Source organism: Gossypium raimondii, chromosome 5 (assembly GCF_025698545.1).
Source record: "Gossypium raimondii isolate GPD5lz chromosome 5, ASM2569854v1, whole genome shotgun sequence".
Taxonomy (NCBI): Eukaryota; Viridiplantae; Streptophyta; class Magnoliopsida; order Malvales; family Malvaceae; genus Gossypium; species Gossypium raimondii.
In genome coordinates, this window is record NC_068569.1 from 40287816 (window position 1) to 40311984 (window position 24169).

At 33.2% G+C, this 24169-nt stretch overlaps 2 protein-coding genes and 1 long non-coding RNA gene across 3 annotated transcripts; all 3 read right to left on the bottom strand.

Annotated features, from left to right (window-relative positions):
- Nucleotides 1–63: 63 nt before the first annotated feature.
- On the bottom strand, nt 64–570 carry LOC105766076 (uncharacterized). Its single transcript, XM_012585387.2, has one exon. The coding sequence runs from the start codon at nt 568–570 to the stop codon at nt 64–66; it is 507 nt and encodes a 168-aa protein (XP_012440841.1).
- A 15182-nt stretch (nt 571–15752) lies between these two features.
- Nucleotides 15753–16238, bottom strand: LOC128041068 (uncharacterized). The gene has a single exon (XM_052630377.1). It carries the CDS (start codon nt 16236–16238, stop codon nt 15753–15755), a length of 486 nt encoding a protein of 161 aa, XP_052486337.1.
- Nucleotides 16239–21610: 5372 nt separating this feature from the next.
- LOC128041221 (uncharacterized) lies at nt 21611–23928 on the bottom strand. The gene is made up of 3 exons (XR_008195925.1): nt 23841–23928; nt 23277–23357; nt 21611–21840 (listed from the first exon to the last, which is right to left on the bottom strand). It is a non-coding gene; the product is annotated as an uncharacterized LOC128041221 (long non-coding RNA).
- Nucleotides 23929–24169: the final 241 nt, after the last annotated feature.

Here is a 24169-nt window from a genome sequence, read left to right on the forward strand (position 1 = left end):
AGAACGAAACAAGAAAAGAAAGAGTTATCTTTGTATTAACTGACCCAAGAAATGGTCTAATATTCACCTTGAGTAAACAGGTTCTTCTTTGATTGTTTCCAATGAAGGTTTTCTTGACCTACAAACAGATAACCTATGCTTGAATTCTTCAACCCCTTCTAAGCTCAACCTTGTTCCTCCCATCGACTTTTCTTGCTCGTCTTCAACGTTTCCGGTCTCCGGCAAAACCCTCACTTTTCCACTTGATATTCTCTTGGCTGAAGAGTTCGCCGCCATGAAAAGTATAGCCATATCGGCTGCGGTGATCACGGAATTGAGTCTTTTCATCGGGAACATGAGGAAAACGTTGCCCAGCTCCAATTCTTCATCGGCGGTCAGAGCTGAAAATCTCTTGCCTATGTGAAGAGACTGGGAATTGGTGAGAAAAAAATTGGGACACTCCAACATAAGCTCGGCAGCCTTTACGGGTTCCCGGAATTGCCGGATTTCGCCGCCGGGAAGGATCACCCTTGCAGCTTTACCACTTTTGATTAAAGGGGTGGCCAAAGTGCAGGAAACGTAATTTCCCATGGTGATTTGCAAAGAACAAAAGATGATAGCGGTATTGGAAATTAAGAGAAGAGGTGCGTGTGTTTTGAAAGGAAAACAGTTATGTAGTTGGTTAAAGAGATTGAGAGGGGATCCTAAGATATTTATATGAAGAATGTAATAGTCAATTATAGAAGGCTAAATACCAGCAAATAAAAATAACAAAAGGCCAAAAGGGACGCGTTAGTTAGGCAAAAATTACATGAGAAAAGATGGGGAAGGTGCATGTTTTGCTTGTGCAGTACTAATTTGTAATGCTAAATTTCGCTGTTATTGGCGTGTGGGTCCAGCTGAGAAAACTGCAGCTGGTGTTGCTGCCTATCTTCCATTTGCCCTTGTTTGCTAGCAAAGCATGTTCCAGTTGTTTTTATTATTTTATTTCACATTATCTTCGTACACGGACCAAATGTTTTCCTTCATAATTCGTGCATCCATATTCCCAACGTGTCATGTATATCTATTTTATATTCTTCTTAAAAAAAAGTTATTTTATTAACTTAAGTTGTGACTACTAATACCATCGACTTCCGTAAAAATAATTTGGGTTTAAATTTCAGTTGCATAAAAATTATTTTATATTCGTGTTTCTACTTATTGGAAATAATAGGTTAGCGAATGAAATATATAAATATAAATAAACAAATATTTATATATAAAATAAAATATAAATTAAATAATTTATATTTAAATTGTCAGATACGAAAATCAATAAATACCGTAACAAAAATCAGAAATCGAAAAGAAGAATAGAGATTTACTAAATGTTGAGGCATGTTTAACACAATTTCCTTAAGACAGATTCGGCTGCTCTTACGGTATTTGGAGAAACGTTGGTTGACTGTCTCCTAGAATACAACAACACGATGAGCAAAGCAGTATCACCTCTGCAGCGATCAACGAACAAACGTTGTATTTTTCTATCATCGAAACGTTGGAAAATATGGAGAGGAAAAGAAGAATTTTGAGAGCAAAATAAATTCGATGTGAGAGAGTATCAGTTGCAAAAAAATTCTTTAGAATTCAAAGCCTTCTTAAAAATAGATTTTGTATGTTTGAGGAAAAATAATTTTCGTGTTGGGCTAACATATCTGTAGACCCATTTTGGGCACGACATTATATATATATATATATATCTCACACTTGGTCTTTAACCAATGTGGGATCTAAGTTTTTCTTTTCCTCAACAAATATTTTCAAGTAACTTACTTTGAAAATCAATTTCTCATTCATTACCTAACCATTTTGAGCATATGATATACCGTTGTAAAAGTCTCATGGAGTAGAATATAAAACCATAATTTTATGATTCAACTCTTCACCTTTATCAATTGAGAATATGTCTCAAAGTTACCAAAAATTACAATTTTTCCAACACTACTTAATGTATTTACTTTTTAAAATGTACTCTTTTTAACTTTACTTTTTAAAGAGTTTTTTACTCAGATCAAAACTTAAAGTTATGTCTCGTCTAATGATTCAATCATTTGAATGTTAAAAGACTAATTGAGATATATAACTAATTTTAAACCGTTGTATGCCAAATGGTGATATCATTGTGATGTTAGTATCCAGCAAATTAAACATATATTCAACATTATAAACATTATAAAAGTAAGTACAAAAATATTAAAAGCATTAAAATTATTTAAAAATTATAAAATTTTATATAAAAAAATTTAAGAGATGGGAAGAGATGTCGAAGGGGATGGTGGCTCGTTAGAAGTTAATTGATGCAAATAACTTTCAATAATTTTTATAATTAAAAAAAATCTTTAGACAATTGATGTGCTATTGTTTCTCTCCTCAAAAACCCCTCCTCTCACTTCTTTTTTGAGGGAAAGAGAAGAGCTTTTTTAGAGGCCAAACAAAGCCCAAGGATCCTATATTCATGTTTTAGTATGCCATACCCCTATCTCGCAAGTTGTCAAATAAAGTTATTGGTAACTTGATTGGATGGTACAGGCTTTGGCAAGGGTAGTTGGTGGCGGAGTAAGGACTCTTTAGGTATGATGAAAGTGAAATGAAGATTTTTAGGTGAGATTAGGAGAAACTCCCTAGGTAGGCGTAAATTTATAGTGGCGAGCCTTTAGATGGGTGAGCCACTACACTAGCGGGGTTGTATTAGAAAACACCATGTTTGGTTTGGCATAACAATTTCCCTCGCCCCCTAAACGAAAAGAAGGTCATAAAGTGGTCTTTCTTGAAACGAGGATGGGTACACTAGGTTAGCCTTGCTCTGTCTTTATTTCATGCTTAGTGAAGTGTGAATTTTCTTTGGTGGACTTTTATCTAAAAAAGTAAAAGGGAGGATTGTTTTTTTCCTTTTAAGGAATACCATTAGTTAATGTTTTGCTAGGTAAACTTGCGTATGCCTTTATTTTTGTGCTTGAGGTTTTTTTGTTTCCATTTGCGACTTACGAATTATTTTTAACTATAGCACGTAGCTAATACGTGACACATGGATAGTTTTTGTTATGATTTTTGTGGCTTTTAAGTGTGGTAGGCCTTGTGTTGATTAAAGATTGGGTGCTGGAACGATGCTTGTTTAAGTATATTTTTCATGTGCTATTTGGTAATTTGCTATTTGTCCCAAAGTTTAATGGAGACTTCATTTTGGCACCTATAAATTCCTCTTCTCCAAGTGCAGAGTCTGTTTTGGTTTGTCTTGACCTTTTTTTTCTTTTTTTTTCTTTTTTTGCATTTTCTTGGTAGAGTTTTCTATTGTTTGCTTCTTGCACAACTTTTCATTAGCTCTTCCAAGCTTTTAAAGTCATTTTTGTGTAACACTTCTTGCCCGACCCTATTGTCGGGTCTGAGCTACAGGATGCCACATCCGTTGCCACAACAAACTACTGACAAATACACCATAAATAAATCATTCAAACATTCAATCTGATGTGATTCCACTCACTAAGGCTAAACTAATTTCAGCAAAGATGAACAAGATGATGATGGATCGAATTTTCAAGGCCCAACTCTTCATGAAATGGGCAATTTCAAACCTGAACTTTTGTACTTACCAATTGGGCTAATTATGGGAGGCCGAGCCAAGTGGGTCAAAGAAGAGCTTATAGGGCATATGTATGGGCATTGGGAGCAAGTCCAAATTAATCTTCTTCTGATTTAGTCAAGTCTAAGTCAAATGCTGATTCAAGCAAAAGATGAAACCTTTGTTGGGTTTGATTAATCATGGGATAACTTAAAGGACTTTAATTTTGTTTTGTTTCAGTTTAATAAGTTTGCATATTTAATTATGGTCTGCATTATATTTTTTTTCATTTTAAACATGTCATGCATTATATTATGTGTCTTATATGTTAATTATGAGCTTGTGTCATAAGTGTGAAGTGTGTCATTAATTAAGTTTTATTTCAGTTTGCATTTAATTAAGTCATGTATTATATTTATGTGTCTTATATGTTAATTATGTTTAAACATGGGTTTGAGTCACGTGTTCATAAATAAATGCGTGTGTGTGTTTATAGTATGCTGATTTTTATCATAAATATATGTGTTTTTAGTTAAATGTTTTAGCTGAATAAGAATGTGAAAAGTTGCAAATGTTTAATGTCTATTTACTTACGTCGTATGTGACTATTTATTGGACCAAGGAATGACTTTTCAAGTCTAATCGGTTTTATGCACTCAAAGCTTATTATGTTGCCATTAAAATAGATGAATGTCAAGCATTATAACATTCGACCATAAGGAAAATGAAGGGACAATAAACAACACATTTAAGGAACATTAAACCTTTATCAAGTGAAGAGACATGCTTGAATCAAGTGAAAAGATATGACTCTTTGGCTGTCCACCATATGTTATGAACTGGATTTAATTGTTTGTGTTAATAGCTAGTTGAATGCCGAATTTGAAAGGTCACCTATAAGTCTATATAAGTTGGTGATTAGACATTTGTAAGGGTACACAATATTTCTGAATTAAACATTACTTTGTGAAAATTTTCTCTTTGGTTCTAAACAAAACTATATCGAACTTATCAAACTTTCTAAATTTGTGGCATTCAAATTGTCTTATCACTCCGTTCACCATCCCGGAGTGTGGCAACTTCACTTCTACCAATGTTCTAGGAGATTCGTGAGTTAAACGGGTCTTTGCTTTAATATAGCTTAGGTTTTTTAGTTGCTACTACTACGACTCGAGGTTTCCATCCGTTGAATTATTTCAAGACGATCCAACCCAATCGAACCATTTTTGAACCATCCAAGTCTGGGAAATCGCATCATTATCATATCATAAACACATTCACATTATAATACACAATTAAATTCGAGCCTTAATTGAGCTTACAAAGGCTCTTTTGTTGACCTGAGCATAAAATACAAATTGAAAAGTTTCAAAATTTCAAGGCCTACGCCGTGACGTCGCCAAACAGTTTGACATGTCGTGACCTCAGCCACAACTTATTCAATCACAAATCATTCATCCAACCAACTAGTCATTCAAAATCAACTTCTCAACTATGCTAATTTATGTTCAAATAAGTTATTTTAAGTTTCATTCATAATTCAACCATATTCTCCAAAAACACACCACACCATTTACATTAAACATTAGCATTGCCAAAATTAAGCATTAGTGTAACGCCCTCCACCCGACCCGATGAATCGGATCCAAGTATTGGATGTTACGTCCTATAACAGATGTAAATTAAGCTTTTTGCCTATGTAAAAGTTCTATCTATGAATGTGACAGAGTCTCTTATGGGTGTACATTGTATGGTTACATTTACAATTCAAGATAATAAAATTTTAGTATCTCTATTTTATCTCTTAGTTTACTGTAAACGCATTGGAACGCTACTTAAACAACTTATGCTCTAACTTGAACGTGCCACTTAACTTCCTCTGTATGCATAACAGCCCATTGCGCCACTTTTTTTTGGCGTAGCCCTGGTGTCGTCCCTCCTGGTGCATACTTCTTTACAACGTGAAATATGAAACAACCTTTGTAAGTTCATAAGAACTTAGTGACTTAACCTTAAATATCTGATTCATTATATCAAAGCGTGATAGATACTTCACATGTCCTTCATGTGTCCTTTAACTTTTCCTTATTCCTTCTAACGGTTACTTGACTAAGATTTCTTTTAACATATTGTAATTACTCTTTTTTTATTTTAGACCTTTCTCTTCCTCTCAAGGTATTTAAGGACTTATTTTCCTCTCATATTCATTAAGCCTTCACTCTACTAGGCTCTAAATTCGAGGTCCAAACTCAAATGGTCATGTAACATCTCGATTTTGACCCTATTCGGAACTGTGGTTTTGGGACCACGAATCCGGGTCAGAAAAATATTTTAAAATTTATTTTTGGTGTTTATTCTGTGTGAATTTATGTATGTTAAATTTTCAGTTTGAAATTTTATCGTTTGAATGCCTGATTTATTAAAAGGACTTAATTGCGTAAGTTATGAAAGTTGCTAACTATTTATTAAAGTGTTTATTTGCTATTGTCTGTATAGTGTGGGGTCCTTAAAAGGAAATGATTCCATAATTAAAAGAATTGGATGGATATATCTTAATTTTATAATGATTTTACATTAAATCATAAATGTTAAATTTGTAAATATAGTAAATATATTAATAAAATATAAAAAAAACATGCATTAGTTCATCTTTATTATTTTTATTGACTGAATATAACTAAAAAAATGATAAAGAAAAGGTTTAAGGTTTCGGCACTTTGAAGCTTGAATTTAGGTATGTGTTTAGCTCAGTTTTTGTTAATTTTTACGTTTTTGATATCATTGCTTCGAATACTACGCAACCCATGCTTGAATTTTTGAATTTGGTGATGATTTTGTATTTTTTTCCATTATTGAGAGCTTGTGACTTTTGTTGTTGATGTTAGAAAATAAAAGAAATGAGATAGATAAACATATGTTGTATTTGAATTTTTGATGATTTTGAGTAATTATGGCTAAATTGCAAAAATAATAAATTGAGGGACTAAAATGTGAAATAAATGAAATGCATGGACTTATATGAGCTTAGTGAATATTCGGCCAAGCTATTGTGTAATGAAATTTTGTTTATTTTGTATTTTGTGAAATAGGGACTAATTTGTGAAAAATGTGAATGTTAGGGGAAAAAGTGTAATTTTCCCATTTATGTGTTTATGGATGAATTTGATGGAATATGTGATTAAATAAGTTTAAATTATACGAATTTAGATCAAGAAAAGAGGAAATCGGAATTGGATCGGGGGAAATCTAAAGTTATGGAACAGTCGTCCCGGTTCGTTTGTCTTCGTCCGAGGTAAGTCTATAAGCACATAAATGTTGTTAAATTTAAATAATTGTGAATTTGAAATGTTGAATTGAATTTATGTGTATATAAATATGAGATAGCCGAATGTATATGTATATGGAAATAATATATATAAGTTTAATTCGATCAAAATACGACGTACGAAGTCCTGAGTGAACCAAAGGAATTCTGATAAGTGTTATTGTGTTAAACCCTGTGTGGGATAGCGGCATCAATTTGTAATTGTGAGTAAGACCCTGTGTGGGACAGCGTCATCGCTATGTGATTACATGTAAAACCACGTGTACGACGTGGGCACTATACGATAAGTATGATTATTCGAGTATTCTATTCAGTTCCGAATGGTTCAGCAGGCATTATCAAGTTCTGATTGATTGTGAAATCAAGCTGAAAGGGTCAAGTAAGTGTTAAGTTCAATGTTAATAAAAAATTAAGGTAAGCTTGGTATTTGAAATGGTGATATAAACTATACATGATATAAAGTGAATTATATGTATTTACATGAATGCTCATATTCTGCTAAATGATGTATTTGTGATATTAAAAGTGAGAGTAATTTGTGCTTATGAGTATATGTGCATTCGGTCAGATGATGTTAAATTACTAATATTTTGTGATGTTATATGAATTCGCTAGTATGATAAGTGTAGATGTGATTAAGGGCTACTTGATTCGGCCTAGTTAAATTATATTAGATATCTTTGAAATGGTTTATTTTCTTATAACTTACTAAGCTATTCAAGCTTACTGTGTGTGTGTGTGTGTGTGTTTGTTCGTTGTTTTATAGTTTTGGAATCAAGTTATGAGCTCGGGGATTGTCGGAGTAATTAGACATACTATCAATCGCTAATTTGGTATTTTAAAAGTTGAACCTTATACTTATGGCATGTATAGGCTAGCTTGTGTTTTGGGTTAGTTTTGAATTTGTAAATATTAAGCCATGCGAAAATGGCTAGATATGATGCTTAAGTTTAAGCAAATTTCGGTTATGGTATATATATATGTGTGTGACGTATTTGGTATATGCATGATGATATAGTCTTGAAAGTTGGCATGATTTGCAATTATGGTTTGTTATAATTTGATTTAAATGAATTAGGTATAGTTGATGAATGAGTTCTTATTGATGACTATAAATTACCTTGTGATTTGGTAGTGGTGTTTAAATCATGGAACTAAATGTCTAGTTATATGTTACCGTTAATTTTTCTTATATTTGTTAAGTGTGGATTATTGCTATTGTATTATACTTAAATTGATATACATATTGTTATTAGAATTGGTAATTGGTATAATGAGTCTTGTTTACTAAATTAGTTTTATAAGTGACATATGATATGTTACTGGATTAATATTATTTATACATATATATAGGTTCGATTTTGGCATGTAATGCATTAGTAGATTTGTTTTCTATATTGTATATATTATATATAATGATTATGTTTTATGAGATGTCTTTACATGTAAATGATAAGTGTTTGTTTTATATTTGAAAATGACTAGGATACTGGCTTAGTAAGGTAGTAAATTAATAGCGACATATTTGTGCATATATTTATGTATTAGATTATGGATTTAAAAGATGTGATCAACAATGATGTATGGTAATTTAGAAAAATTAGACTCGTATTATTGGAAAGTTGATGTCCTTTTGGGTATAAACATTTGCGTATAATTGAATGATTATTATGGTGTATTTTCATTTATGTTTTGGCTAAGCATTGAACAAAAAGGCTAAAGAATAGTAAGGTACCGATTGTGATATGGTTATATGTTGTGGTTTGACTTGCTCGTTTTATATGTATATTGTAATTAATAAAATTGTTTATTTTGATATGCGCATAGGTTTATATGGGGAAGTGTTATTTTGATACTTTGTTTATGTATTAAATGAGTACAAATATATATTAATTCCGTGTCCTGAAATGTTTTAAAGTTGGTTGGGTTTAAGAGATTTGACCATGATTACGTGTATATACATGAGTTAGTTTGGAAGTTGTGTCGGGTCCGGTAATGCCTCGTAACCCCGTTTCGGCGACGGATACGGGTTAAGGGTGTTACAGCTCTTTTTTTTTTTAGCGTACTATACTTAAAATCTCTTCACTTTCTATATCTCTTCTTAAATCCTATCTTTACATAGTCCTTAACCATTTCATTTACCTTATTAGCAGACTTAAAATCTTATTTCATACTTATTGATTTTACCACTACCTTCGGGCGAGGTAAACTACACCCATTACTTAACGTAGAGTTAACCCAGATCTTCCTTACTTTAGGGTGCTATCTATATATAAATATAACACATATCCCGGATTCGTCACCTATTTTGGTGCACTCTAGCTTCACTATTATTTTCTTGTTATTATATACATGCGTTAGTTCAGAAGTTGTGTCGGGTCCGGTAATGCCTCGTAACCCCATTTCAACGATGAATACTGGTTAAGGGTGTTACAGGTCAATTTTTTCCTTTGAGCATACTATACTTAAAATCTCTTCACTTTCTATATCTCTTCTTAAATCCTATCTTTACATAGTCCTTAACCATTTCATTTACCTTATTAGCAGACTTAAAATCTTATTTCATACTTATTGATTTTACCACTACCTTCGGGCGAGGTAAACTATGCCCATTACTTAACATAGAGTTAACCCAGATCTTCCTTACTTGAAGGTGCTATCTATATATAAATATAACACATATCCTGGATTCGTCACCTATTTTGGTGCACTCTAGCTTCACTGTTATTTTCTTGTTATTATATACATGCGTTAGTTCAGAAGTTGTGTCAGGTCCGGTAATGCCTCGTAACCCCATTTCGACGACGAATATGGGTTAAGGGTGTTACAAGTTATTTTTTTCCTTTGAGCGTTCTATACTTAAAATCTCTTCACTTTCTATATCTCTTCTTAAATCCTATCTTTACATAGTCCTTAACCATTTCATTTACCTTATTAGCAGACTTAAAATCTTATTTCATACTTATTGATTTTACCACTACCTTCGGGCGAGGTAAACTACGCCCATTACTTAACGTAGAGTTAACCCAGATCTTCCTTACTTCAAGGTGCTATCTATATATAAATATAACACATATCTCGGATTCGTCACCTATTCTGGCTCACTCTATCTTTACTGTTATTTTCTTGTTATTATGCGGGGTTCACTTTTTTATTTACATACGATGTCTTTCTTTTAGAGTTCCTTGGATGCTTAGTTTCTTCTACTTGTCCATATATTATCTCTTACATTTACAATATCTTAAAATTTCTATCTTTACTTTTCTTTCAGAGGATCGTTCATGTCTTTCTTTCATAATTCCTTACACGTCATTCATTTAAATTTTTTTGTAAAGACATTCATTTATTTAAATAGCCGCAAAGGCTTCCTTTGTATTCACCACAAGGAATTTCTTTTGCAAAATTGAAACCAAGGCATCATGTTCTTAGGTTATGCCACAAAGGCGTTTCTTTTCAGATATAACCACGAAGGCTTCCTTATGAGGTTGCCACAATGGCTTTCCTGTCTAAAGTTTTCCACAGAGGGTTTCCTTTGATAAAGGTTTCCACAAAAGTGCTTCCTTTCATAGATTTGTCACAAATTTTGTCCTTTAACAGGTTTGCCAAAAAGACTTACTTTTCTAGATTTTTGTTGCAAAGACGTCCTTAAACAAAAATTGTCACAATGGCTTTTTTTCTCCTGATGATTTAGTCAATGGGGATTTTCCTAAACTCACACTTAGTGAGGTTTGCCCCTCATCGTCCTAGGACACAAAAGAACCACATTAGGTAATAATCTTCCTTAAATTTTTCCATATGATGTCATAACCCACTAGTTACGGTCTTACATGATATGGTCTCCTTTCCATATGATATCATCCCACCAGTTACGGTCTTACATGATATGGTCTTCTTTCCATATGATGACATAACCCACCAGTTACGGTCTTACATGATATGGTCTTCTTTCCATATATGTCATAACCTACGTGTCGAAACCATTTTCTTGTAAAAGGGTCGACCTTTATTTTGAAAATGAAAATGAAAATGGGAGTAGTCACTAATCCTTTTTATTGAGGTGTAATCGAATCACCTCATAATTGATCATTTTAATAAAATGTTTTGATTTACTAAAACAACAATTTTGGTCTGCGAAATTCAGAAAAAACTGGGTTCGGGAGTCAGTTACGTATGAGGAAGGATTAGCACCCTCGTAACACCCAAAATTGGTACCTAGTTGATTAATTGGTGTCTTAATGTCAAAAATTGAAAACTTTGAAGAGATTTAAAATACGATCATTTGTTAAAATATCGTTTAATTAATTTTTTTAAAAGGGTGTATTTCACGTCAATCGATAAAAAGAATTATATCTCGTGAGTTAGGATACAATGTCTGAAATCCTTGAAACGAGAATAAAAACCAAAAGTTTTATTATTTTAAAAGATATTCAATTATCTTGGTTTTAGAAAAGAAATCATATTCCATAAGTTAGAACATGATCTTTTATTAATTCACGAGATTAAAAAACTTATGTTTAAAAAAAGGGTTCGTGTATTCAGATTTATCGAGAAAATTGAAACCCCGTAAGTTAGAGAACAACCTTCCGAATTCCAAAGTACGAAATATTGCTTATTATTAAAAAATGAAATTTGTGTATCGGACAAAGATTAAAGTAATGTAAATTGGTAATAAAATATAAAAGAATAAGCAATGGTGCTAATATGCATAAAAAGCGTTAATCTGAATGACAATAATATAAATGTACTAATAGGCAATTCATAATACATCACTTTAATACCAATATTAACAATCAAAGAAAAATAAAATAAATAATAAATAATAACAATGATAACAATAATAATACTAATGACAAAATATGAACATGAAATGACAATACCAATTTTTAAATATAATAAAGACAAAGAAATAAATAAATAAATACATAAATAAATAAAATGGGAATTATAAAAGAATGACTTTAAATAAACCGAGGGCCGAGTCAGAATTAGAATGGAATTAAAAGTATAAATGTAAATAAAATAAGTACATAAAATACTAAACTAAATATGCAAAAATATTAAAAGTAAATAAAATAAATAAATAAATAAAAAAGAACTAAATGGTCAAAGGATCAAACAAAAAAATAAACTTTGATGGATAAATTTTGAAGAAAAAAAAAGAAATAGGGCCTAAATAAAACGCGCGCAAAGGGACGAGGACTAAAAGAAAAATTATTCCCAGTCCTCAAAGTGCATCGTTTCATAAAGGACCGAAATGAAACGAAAACGAAATTACACAGTCAAATTTAAAAAGTAAAGAGATAGGACTATATTGAAACCCGTTGTAAAAGCGGAAGGACTAACCGCACAAATATGCCCTTTGTTAAAAACAGGCAGATCCTCTGGAGCGAGTCGGGTCGGCACGCAGGTCAGGGTGAAATGACGCCGTTTTGGGCTATTGGAATCAGCCCTAAAATGACGCTGTTTTACAGCGCTTATAAAAGTTAAATTTAAACAAAATCGTTTTAGCCCTTTAACCAAAAAAAAAAAGAAAATCTATTTTTCTTTTTTCTTTGCAACAGCCCCTATTTCAACCATCAAATTAACGGCCGACTGCCGTGCCACCTGCCGGCCAATGACAACGGCGCCACCATCCACGGTGGCCGAAAACTGAAAATTTTTTATTTTGACCCCCTTTGACCCTCTACTTCAAAAATAAGAAAAAAAAAAGAAACCTTCTGATTTTCTCATGAAAACCGTCGCGCTGAACCCTTAGGTCTTGGGTTCTCGAAGTCGGAAAGAGCCTCCGATGACGGAGGGAGATGAAACGCCCCGATAAGTTTATTACTTTTATTTTATTCAATAAATAAAAAATAGAAGATAAAAAAATCACTTTTCTTTTTCTTTTGAATATGTATCAACCTTTTTTGCATTTTTTTATTTTTTCATCCAAAAAAAAAGAAGAAACATTTGTTGTAACTGTGGCCTTTTTATAGCCAAAATTACAGTCCTTCTGCTTCTATTTTTTTTTGTTTTTTTGCTATTAGTTTCCTCTGTTTGTTGTCTTCTTGTTTGTTGGCTTCTTGCAGGTGACAGAGCAGTGTCAGACGCACGTGGAGGAGGCTGGCGTGCAGCGACGCGGCTAGGGTGGGGCTAGGGTTTCATTTTAGTTTTCTAAAAAAACTTAATGTTGTGGCCTTTAGGGTTTGTGTTATTGGGTTGTTGGGTTTGGGTTTAGTTTTGGGTTTATTTGGATTGGGTTTGTTTTGTAAAATAGACTATTTGTTGGGCCCGGGCAAATTGGGCTTATTACAGCTGCCCCTCTTTGCTTGTTGTTGTGTAACGAGAGTAGCGCAAAGACTTTTAAGAAAGACCAATTTTGACCGGTCTCGTCGAGTCTTGATTTTTTTGGTATTCCTGTTTCCCAAGTAGCTTCATTCCAGTCTACTGCGTCTTGTTGCTTCAATCCACTCTATTGCAAATTCAGAGAGATATGACTTGTAGCTTCAATCCACTCCACTACAATTTTAAGGAGATGAGATTTGTGGTTTTAGTCTGCTCCACTGCACAGCAGGGAGATAAGATTTGATATCTTTAGTCTGTTCCACTGTACCTTTAGGGAGATAAGACTTGTAATTTTAACCTACTCCACTGCAACTTCAGGGAGACAAGATCTGCAGTCTTCAGTCTACTCTACTGCATTTTCAGGGAGATAAAACTTGTAATTTCAATCTGCTCCACTGCAACTTCAGGGAGATAAGGCTTGTAGCCTTAATCTATTACACTGCAACTTCAGGGAAATAAGATTTGTAGCTTTAATCTATTCCACTGCAACTTCAGGGAGATAAGATTTGCCACGATGACTATAATCCATCCCACGGCAACTTCAGGGTATAGGATTTGTGGTTTCACTAATCTGTTCTCTGGAAAACATGACCTGTAGAATCCATTTCATGGACCTATTTATGCCTAGTGATTAGGATGTCATGATCAAAATGAATCAAATGTTCCTAATTAGATGTGTATGAATGATATTTGCATGAATGCAGATTATCATTTTTTGAGAATGATCCCTTTTTAATACTTAGGTTGTCATTGCTCGTTGTTTATCAAGGTTCTATCACTGATGTGTTACCATGCCTTCTTATTCAACTGGTATCTTTAACCGAAAATCCAAAGAAATAGTCACAATTTAGATTATTCTTTCTCAAATGTTTCCAACCCTTAAGTTTGGTTAATTCTAAATAGTGGTCTTGTTTTCAGACCCTTTTACTATTTAGAAAACTTTTCAGAGCAATATGCAAAACTCCTTTTACTTGAATATTATTAGTCCAGTAATTGTTATTTCAATGAAAAATGCTTGAAAAAAATTTTAACAATGGACATGATTGAAATTGATTGAGAACAGAGCTCGAAATGAATGAATTAATCAAAGATAGCAAATACTGCTAAAATACAATATGGGTAAGATGAAAAACTAGGTGCCCCAGATATCGCAGCGTGAGCTTCTGTGCACAAACTTTTCGAGGACCATTTTGAGCCTGATAAGTGTCTAAGAGATCCAGAGTATTTTGTTGATGCTCCAAGATGTAACGTTCCTCCTCCTTGTCAATTCTGAGAAGACAAGACTACCACATGCCCCATCTTCGATCAAAATTTGAATTTCTCTTTCCTAGGTTTTCAACTTAAAACCCCTTTGGTCTCAAAGCTCCCTTTGTGGGTTTTCGCCTTGGCCTCTCCTCTTTTTTTTTTAAGTGAAGTACTTCTTGACTGAATCTGAATTCACAGGATTAGGCAAGTTTTTGCCATCCATCTCAGTCAAAATCAGTGCTCCTCCAAAAAAGGCGTTCTTTACCAGATAAGGTCCTTCCCAATTTGGCATCCATTTCCCTTAGAAACCCTTTTGTATGGGCAGGATCTTTTTCAATACTAGGTCCCCCTCATGAAATTCTCTAGGGCGAACCTTTTTGTCATAAGCTCGTATCATTCGTTTTTGGTACATTTGACCATGATGGACATCCCTTAGCCTCTTTTCTTCAATTAAGTTCACTTGATCATATCGAGACTGGATCCATTCTGCTTCATCTAACTTGAGTTCTGACAAAACTTGGAGAAAGGGAATCTCAACCTCAATAGGCAGACCCGCCTCCATTCTATAAACCAAAGAGAAAGGCGTTGCCCCGGTGGAGGTCCTGACAGATGTTCGATAAGCATAGAGGGCAAATGGTAACTTCTTATACCAATCTTTATAAGTCTCAGTCATTTTTCCCACGATCTTCTTAATATTCTTATTGGCTGGCTCTACTGCACCATTCATTTTGGGCGATATGGTGATGAGTTGTGGTGTTTGATCTTGAATTGACTACAGACCTCCGCTATCGTACTGTTGTTCAAGTTCAATGCATTGTCAGATATGATCCTTTCTGGCATCCCATACCAATATATGATTTCTTTTTTCAAGAATTTGCTAACTGCCGATTTCGTTACATTAGCGTAAGAAGTGACCTCTACCCACTTAGTAAAGTAATCGCTGACCACAAAGATGAATTGATGCCCATTAGAAGCTTTTGGTGATATTGGCGCAATGACATCCATGCCCCACATAAAGAAAGACCACGGGGAAGTCATGACATGAAGAGGTGAGGGAGGCACATGAATTTTGTCTCCATAAATTTGGCACTTATGACATCTTTTGGCATAACTAATACAATCTCCTTCCATGGTAGACCAATAATACCCGAATCTCATGATTTGCCTGGCCATTATAAAACCATTAGCGTGCGTTCCGCAGACGCCCTCATGGACTTCTTCCAAGATTTTCTTAGCCTCAACAGCGTCCACACATCTTAATAGTACCTGATCCTTCCTTCTTTAGTAGAGGATCTCCCTATCTAAGACATAGCCACTGGTCAGTCTTCTCAACGTCCTCTTATAATTCTCAGTTGCTTGGTCAGGGTCCTCATGATTCTTAACATATCGTAGTATATCATGGTACCAAGGGTGGTCATCCTCTTCCTCTTCTTCGATGTTGTAATAATGAGCCAGAGCCTCAAAAATGCTCATCTGGATAGGTTTCACATCCTCTTGTTTGTTTACTCTGATCATAAAAGCTAAAGTAGTCAAGGCGTCGGCCATCTGGTTTTCATCTCGCGAGAGGTAGCAGAAGGTGATGTCATCAAACTCCTCAACTAATTCGAGAACTAGCTTTCGATAACTGATCAATTTGGAGTCTCTCGTCTTCCATTCACTTTTGAGTTGATATATCACTAATGTCGAATCCCCATATACCTCTAGTACTTTGATCTTACGTTCTATGGCTGCACGGATGCTCATGATGTATGCTTTGTATTTTGTCATGTTTTTTGTGCAATCAAAATCCAATTTACTAGTAAAAGGATAATGATCTCCATTTGGGGATACTAGGACTGCCCCGATTCTATTACCCACAGCGTTTGAGGCTCCGTCGAAGTTTAGTTTCCAAGGATGGCCTTCTTGAGAGTCTTCTCCAAATATTGCAACATACATTAGATCCTCATTCAAGAAATCAAAGTTCAGTGGCTCATAATCTTCTAGAGTCCTACTGGCCAGAAAATCTACCGTTGCACTCCCTTTTACCACCTTTTGGTTCACATAGACTATATCGAACTCGAAAAGTAGAATTTTCCATCGGGTCATTCTTCCATTCAAAGCAGTCGATTCCATCATGTACTTTAAAGGGTCGAGTTTTGAGATGAAGCAAGTTGTGTGGTACAACATGTATTGTCTCAATCTCCAAGTCATCTAGATTAAGGCACAACACAGCTTTTTAATTAGAGAATATCTTACCTCGCATTCAGTAAAATTCTTACTGAGGTAATATATCGCTTTTTCTTTTTTCCCTGACTCATCATGTTGGCCAAGCACGCATCCCATGGAATTCCCGAATACTGCCAAGTATAGTATCAGTGGCCTATCTGGGCTAGGAGGCATCAGTACTGGGGTATTAAATAGGTAATGCTTAACCTTTTTAAAAGTTTTCTAGCACTCCTCATCCCATACACCTAGATTGTGTTTCTTAAAGAGACGAAATATGGGGTCACATTTCTCAGTTAGCTGTAAAATGAATCGGGCGATGTAATTTAGTCTTCCTAGGAAACCTCAAACTTCTTTTTGAGTGCGCAGCGAAGACAATTCTTGTATAGCCTTGACTTTGTCTAGGTCAATCTCAATCCCCTTTTCACTAACTAAGAATCCTAGCAGCTTTCCTCACCTAGCCCCGAAAGTGCATTTTGCTGGATTGAGCTTTAGCTAGAACTTTCTTAACCTTAAGAACAGTTTTCTCAAGACTTCCATGTCAAGGCGATACCGATCTGAACCTTCTCATATAGTTCCTATTGAGGAGATCGAGGTTCGTTCAGATTTATCATTTGATAAGGAACTGATACAGATCTTGGATCATGAGGTCAAAGTTTTGCAGATGAAGCATATTCTATTCATGAAAGTTTTGTGGAGGAATCACAACACCAATAAGGCCACTTGGGAGTCAGATGATTTGATGTGACAGTAATATCCTCACTTTTTCCATTAGGTAAATTTTGAGGAAGAAATTTTTATAAGGATGGTAGAGTTGTCAAATCCCATATTTTTATTATTATTTGCGCAAGTTTGAGTCTAGTAGTTTAATAACTCCTTAACTATCCTAGTGGTCCAAGGTTCAAGTCTTATTGTTCACACCTCTTCAATTAGATTTTTTACAATTTTTTTCATGTGCATTAAGGAGTTACCATCCACCCTATAGTAACCATATTTAGGAGGATTCCTTTCCTCATTTAAGATTCAAACTTACCTTAAGTTGAGGGTGCATAATCCTCTTTTCACTCCATGTCTCTGTTCCTTGCCAAAACTTTATACCTTGCCTTTAGTAGAGGTTCATTGAACCTAGTCATTGTTGACCAAATAATTCCTCTCACTCCCTACCCCTATTATCATCTCTCCAAACTCATCTATTTTTCTCATTTTTTCTAACCACCACCTTCTCTCTTTTTCTTCTTTTCCTCCCTTTCTCCACCACGACCGACCCTAGCACCACCAATCGCCACACTTTTAGTCACTGTCGCATTGCCTCTTCTCTCATTTTTCTTTTTCCATCGTCGTCGTCAATCGTCATCATGACCATCGCTGCGTGCCACTGCAGGTTTCACTCCTCCTCCATTTTTATTTTCTTACACCTTCCCATTGTGCCAAACCACTCTAGTTTCTTTCTTTAACTCATCGTCGGACAACCATCCCTTCGTCGTTAGATCGACATCGTATCATTGCCAAACCATCGCTGTCACTGTCGCAATTGTCGCCGTCCTCGTCTTCCCTTTTCTTCCTCCTCTATTTTCCCTGTCGTTCCTCATATTGATTAAACTTACACTCTCTCTTTACTCTAACGATTCTTTTAGATCACTCAACCCTCCAGCCTCGTTCCTCATTTGATTCATTATCCACCCAAATTTAATCAAGTTGTAAGTGTGGGTAATTTTAATCCTAAACTCATCTTTTGTTGATTTTATCCCTTGGTCGATTAGTATATTAGTCATAGAGATAATTATATTTTGTTATTTACTTATTTTCGTATTAATATTATTCCTTTCAATCTTGAAGGACCAAACATTAATCATACGGGGACTTACAAGTTCTCACTGGAAATCATCTTTTTGAGAGTCCAAAATCATAGGGTAAATGTTGGTGAGCCTATTAGTAATCGATCTATTAGTGATAGATTATTTTGAAACGGAGCCTAATCAATAAACATTACTCATTTTTTAGATACGTCTTTCAAGTTAGATCAAAGTGTAATCGTTAATAAGGATTGTGGCAAATTAGATCTATGATAAAAGATGTGGGATCGATTCTACTTATTGTTGGTGATATAGCTATCTTTTATCTGTTAATAAATTAATTATAACCAATTGTAAGCACATTAAATAATCTAAGAGGATTTGAAAAACTAAATACAAAGGACCCAAGCAAGTGACTCTATCCGAAATACATTTTGTGAAATGCATGAGATATGTGATATGATGTGATTATTACTATAATAATGATGTATGTGTAAATCGTGTTCCCATGACATGTGTTGCATGGGTTCATGATATATTTGTTAATTCAAGTATGTGATATATATATGTGAGTATGTGAATATTGAAATCTATGATCTAATGTGACAAACATGACTAAACATATTAAAATGATGACTATCGAAATGTGATTATGTGAGCATGTGCACGTGCCTAAGTGTTAAAAGTGATTCAAATGTGTTTAAAAGTGATATTGCCATGTCACATGCATGGGGTAGGATTTTGTAAAAGGTGAAAGCAGTGACAGTATATCTGCAAATCAGTGGTGGCTTGTCCAAAAATTTTATCAGTGGCAATATATTTGCATACCAATGGTGGCTTGTCCACGAAAGTGTTATCAGAGGTAGTTTATCTACAAATCAGTGGTGGCTTGTCTACAAATGGTGTTACGGATGAACGAGTTTTGGAGAACTCGATATGTGGTGTGTGGCGAAGATGGGTAAGAACTTTCTACAAAATGTGCATCGTTTTTAAATATGCATCGATATGTCCATGCATAAGTATTAGTGATATAAATCATAAATATTATGATGTTTGATTTATATATTTTGATATGTATGTAATTATATTTATGTTGATCTCACACTAAGCCTTTTAAAGCCCACCCACATTACTTGTGTGTTTCAAATAATCTCGTGGTTAGGACTCAAAATCAGTCATCAGAGATGCTCTCAAAAAATGGTTTTCATGATTATGGATTTTTATTAACTTTTGGTCTTTATGTACTCTATAAATTTTATTTGGGATTTTATTTCGCGATATATTGTTGAACTGTGGCATGGGATTTTAAATTTTGGACAATGGACAATTTGCATGGATTTTTATATTAGGATTAAATAATTTGATATTTCCCTAATAAAATTGTTTTCTGCAAACTCAATTTATTGAATCTGAATACGAGGATTATCAAGTTGTTTTACAAATATTAAGTAAGAGTGATTTCAAATTTATATTAAAAACCATGTATTTAAGAGAATTACTAGCACATGTTTTCCAAAGGTTAAACCAATTTACTTCAACTCAAGTTTTCACTGTACCTATGGCCCATGTAATCGCTTAGATTTGGCCGTAATGTTTAGGCTTAGTTTTAGGGGTTTCATACTATATCAATAATGGGATAGTGTGAGCTTCTCGACAATCCAATAGACACGCTCCACAAGTTGGCAATCTGCGAGGATAAAGGGAGGCAACGGAGTAAGCATATTTAATGCTTAGTAAGTTCATATTAAATTTACTTAACTTACCTTAACATTACAACAAATTAAACATTTAATACATTGCCTTTCTATATGGCATCCCTCGGTGTCTTTATAATATCATATGCATATCAACAAATATAACCAATAGGTTAGTTCACTAACATATCAAAGGCTTATAACACAAAGCACAGATATATATAGAAAAATCCCATTTAATATCATATGTAATTCAATTCATTTTCAAATTATTTCAGCAATTTCATTTCCAATAGGCTACCATTTTCACCCGAGAGAACCTTAGTAAATCAACTCAAATACACGAGACTATATTGCTCACACAAGCTGACAATGATCAGGGTTTGCTCGTACAAGCTGACATTTATGAATTTGCTCACACAAGCTGACGTTGTATCGAGGTTACTAGTCCAGGCTAAACTAATGATACATATAAACCGAGAATCTGCAACAAATGTTGGATCTCATATAACCTTGTAAATCCCTGATCGTTTCCATATTTGACCCTAATGACATACCATATGTATCATAATCCTTTACTAAGTTCACACGAGCATTATTACTATAATCATATCATTTCTATCCTTGTAACAACATGTACATGTTATACCAATAATATAAACATTCCATTTTGGTACCTTGTACCTATCCATAAATACCATATTTTACATACTTTGCATTTTAGTCTAATTGATGCCAAAATCACCAAATTCACATTTATATAAACTAATATGCAAAATAATTACAATTCAATTATAACATTAAACAAATAGTAAGTTCCATATGAGCTTACTTGGCAAAACAGCAAACGAACAACTCTTTAAGGACTAATCATGTAACAACTCATTTTTCAATGGTGTTAGAAACAATGGTTTCGAGACGACATATACGACGAGTGAGTCCGTAAATATTATTATTTAATATTTACGAGTCAAATATAGTATTATATTGAATTTTGATCTGATAATTTTTGCTAATTGAATGAATAGTTAAGTACAAGTCGTTTGCCCCTAGAGACAAGTGGTTTTGGAAAATGAGATAGCGGGACATCATTTTTATAAACCGAGCCCGTAAATATTTTTATTAAATATTATATTTACGGAGTTACTATATAGGTGTATTGAAATTTGGTCCAAAAATTTTGACGTTCAGATATTTAATTAAGGAAAAATGACTAAATTGTAAAAAGTATAAAAGTTAAATCGATATTGATGTTTATTAATTAAATGGCTTAAAAAGTAAAAGTGGTAGGTTTTATGTTACAAATAGACCATAATTGATGACGGTTTGTGGTTACAGAATAATTAAATTATATGTAATTATATATAAAATAAAAGTAAAAGTAAAAGTAAAAACATAAACTATTGTTGTAACACCCCTAACCCGTCTCCGTCGCCGAATTAGGGTTACGAGGCATTACCGAACAAACACAACCATTTTTAAAACCAAACTGATCACAACATGAAAATTTAATTACTTTCGCATAGCTATTATAATTTACAATCAAAATGTAATTAACATCGTACTCAAACCTATACATGCCATAAGATTAAGTTCAAATATTTAACAAAATACCAAAAGAAGTCGATAGTGTGATGGACTATGCTGATGATCCCCGAGCTCGTAACGCGTCTCCAAAATCTATAAAATCAAATGGACGAAAACAAACAAAGTAAGCTTTTATAGCTTAGTAAGTTTACAGCATAACTAAATGTATATAAATATATATATAATATAACTCATTATCTATTTCACCGAGATTTCAATTAACACGAATAACTAATTTTTATACATTATTGAACTCGCACCATTTTATTTATATTCGATATGTATGCACGTCGAATGCGATCAATTGAATATATATTTATACCAAACAACATTACAACCGAATGTACACAACCGATCATATATATATATATATATCATACACATATCATAACCGAATGTGTATGTATACTCATGATAAACTTTAAACCAATACAAATCTAATACGTATGAACGAATGCATTCATTTTCATCAAATACTTATAAACAAAGATATATATATCTCGAATGCATATGTAGTTACAAATCAAGTATGCAAATATTTATAAGTATATATTTATCAAATACAAAATCCCGAGCATATATATATATATATATTTTACAATTGCATAAACCGAATATATATATAATCATCAAACGCACTTAGCGAATGTATATATAAATATACTTATCAATTAAATATATCCAAAATCATATAATTGTACACTTAATCACATGCTTAAAACAAATTCACGGCATTTAGCCTGCTAGGCTTAAAGCTCGATTCAAGACACCTAAGACTTAGCACGCTAGACATATAGTCTGAAATATTTCACCGGCATTAAGCCTGCTAGACATTTAGTCTGAAGTGTTTCACCGGCAATAAGCCTGCTAAGCACTAAGCCTGAAAATCTCAATTTTCCCATATACATAATAATTTCCTCAAATACTTATTAATAGCAAACACACATTCATTGTAGTCCATATTCAATCACAAAAAAGTTTGCAAATCATACATTCAATTCAATTCAAGAATCTGTACACGAATATACACTTAGATATATTCGAACTCCCAAGTACGTATTTAACATTTATACCTTAAAATATAATCAAGACCTATTCATATATATATAGATGTTCCAACTCCCATATACCTACTTATTCGATCTTATCTGTACAATTACAACATATATATCTTTAATCAAACCCAAATGTTTTTACCTACATATATATATGTTCGAAACTTATGTGCACATATATATATAACTCTCATACAACCAACCAAATTCAAGTATATATATACATATAGATACATATATAATTATTTGAATATATATATATATATATATACCTTTATACCATTCATACTTTAACTTAATTCAATATTTATATAAGCATATATCTATATATTCAACATTGTATATACATATTTATACCATTTATAATTTGAATTTATTCAATTAAATTACTTTTAATTATAGCTCAACAACAAACATAATAGATATACATACATATATATTGATTTGATAACATTAAATAGCTGATAAACTTACCTCGGATATCAGCAGACACGATCGACTATTCGATTACTTTCGTTTTTCCCCGATCCAAATTCGTTTTCTTCGTTTCTTGATCTAAACATAATCAAATTTAACCTTTTTATTCATCAAAACATTCAATTAAGTCCAAAAATACATAAATGGAAAAATTACCATTTTGCCCCTAATATTTTGCACTTTTTGCAATTTAGTCCTAATACAAAAATACACCAAATACACCAAATACACAAAATTCATCAAAATCATGCCTTAGCCGAATCTTCCAATGGTCCCTAGTAGCCCATATATTTCATTTATTTCGTATTTAAGCCCCTAAATTTTCAAATTCCACAATTAAATCCCTAATTTGGATTTTTTATAAAAAATCACTTAATTAAACATGATAATCAAACATCAAAGATTTATTTTTCATCATCAAACAATAAATTCCTCACATTATCAACAATGGCAAATCTCAAATTCATCATCAAATCCGAAAATTAAAGCATGGGCTAGGTAATATACAAAGCAACAATCTCAAAAATGTAAAAATTATTGAAAACCAAACAAAATCCACACCTCAATTTGAGCTTCAAAGTGCCGAATCTTTAAAGCTTCCAAATGGTTCTTTTTCTCTTCAATATTCGGCCAAAAGATGAACATGCATGGCCCTTTTGATTTGTTATATTAAGCATATATTAGCCTTATTTTTTAATTTACTATATTAACCTTTATATATATATATGACATATATAATAAGGTTACATTAGTCCTTTGCCACCCACTAACTTACATAGTGGACTATTTGCATAATAAAACCTCTAAGTTATAAAGACAACAACAATTAGGTACTTTTATAATTAACCCCTAAATTTTTATTTTACGCAATTAAGCCCTTTTATTAAATC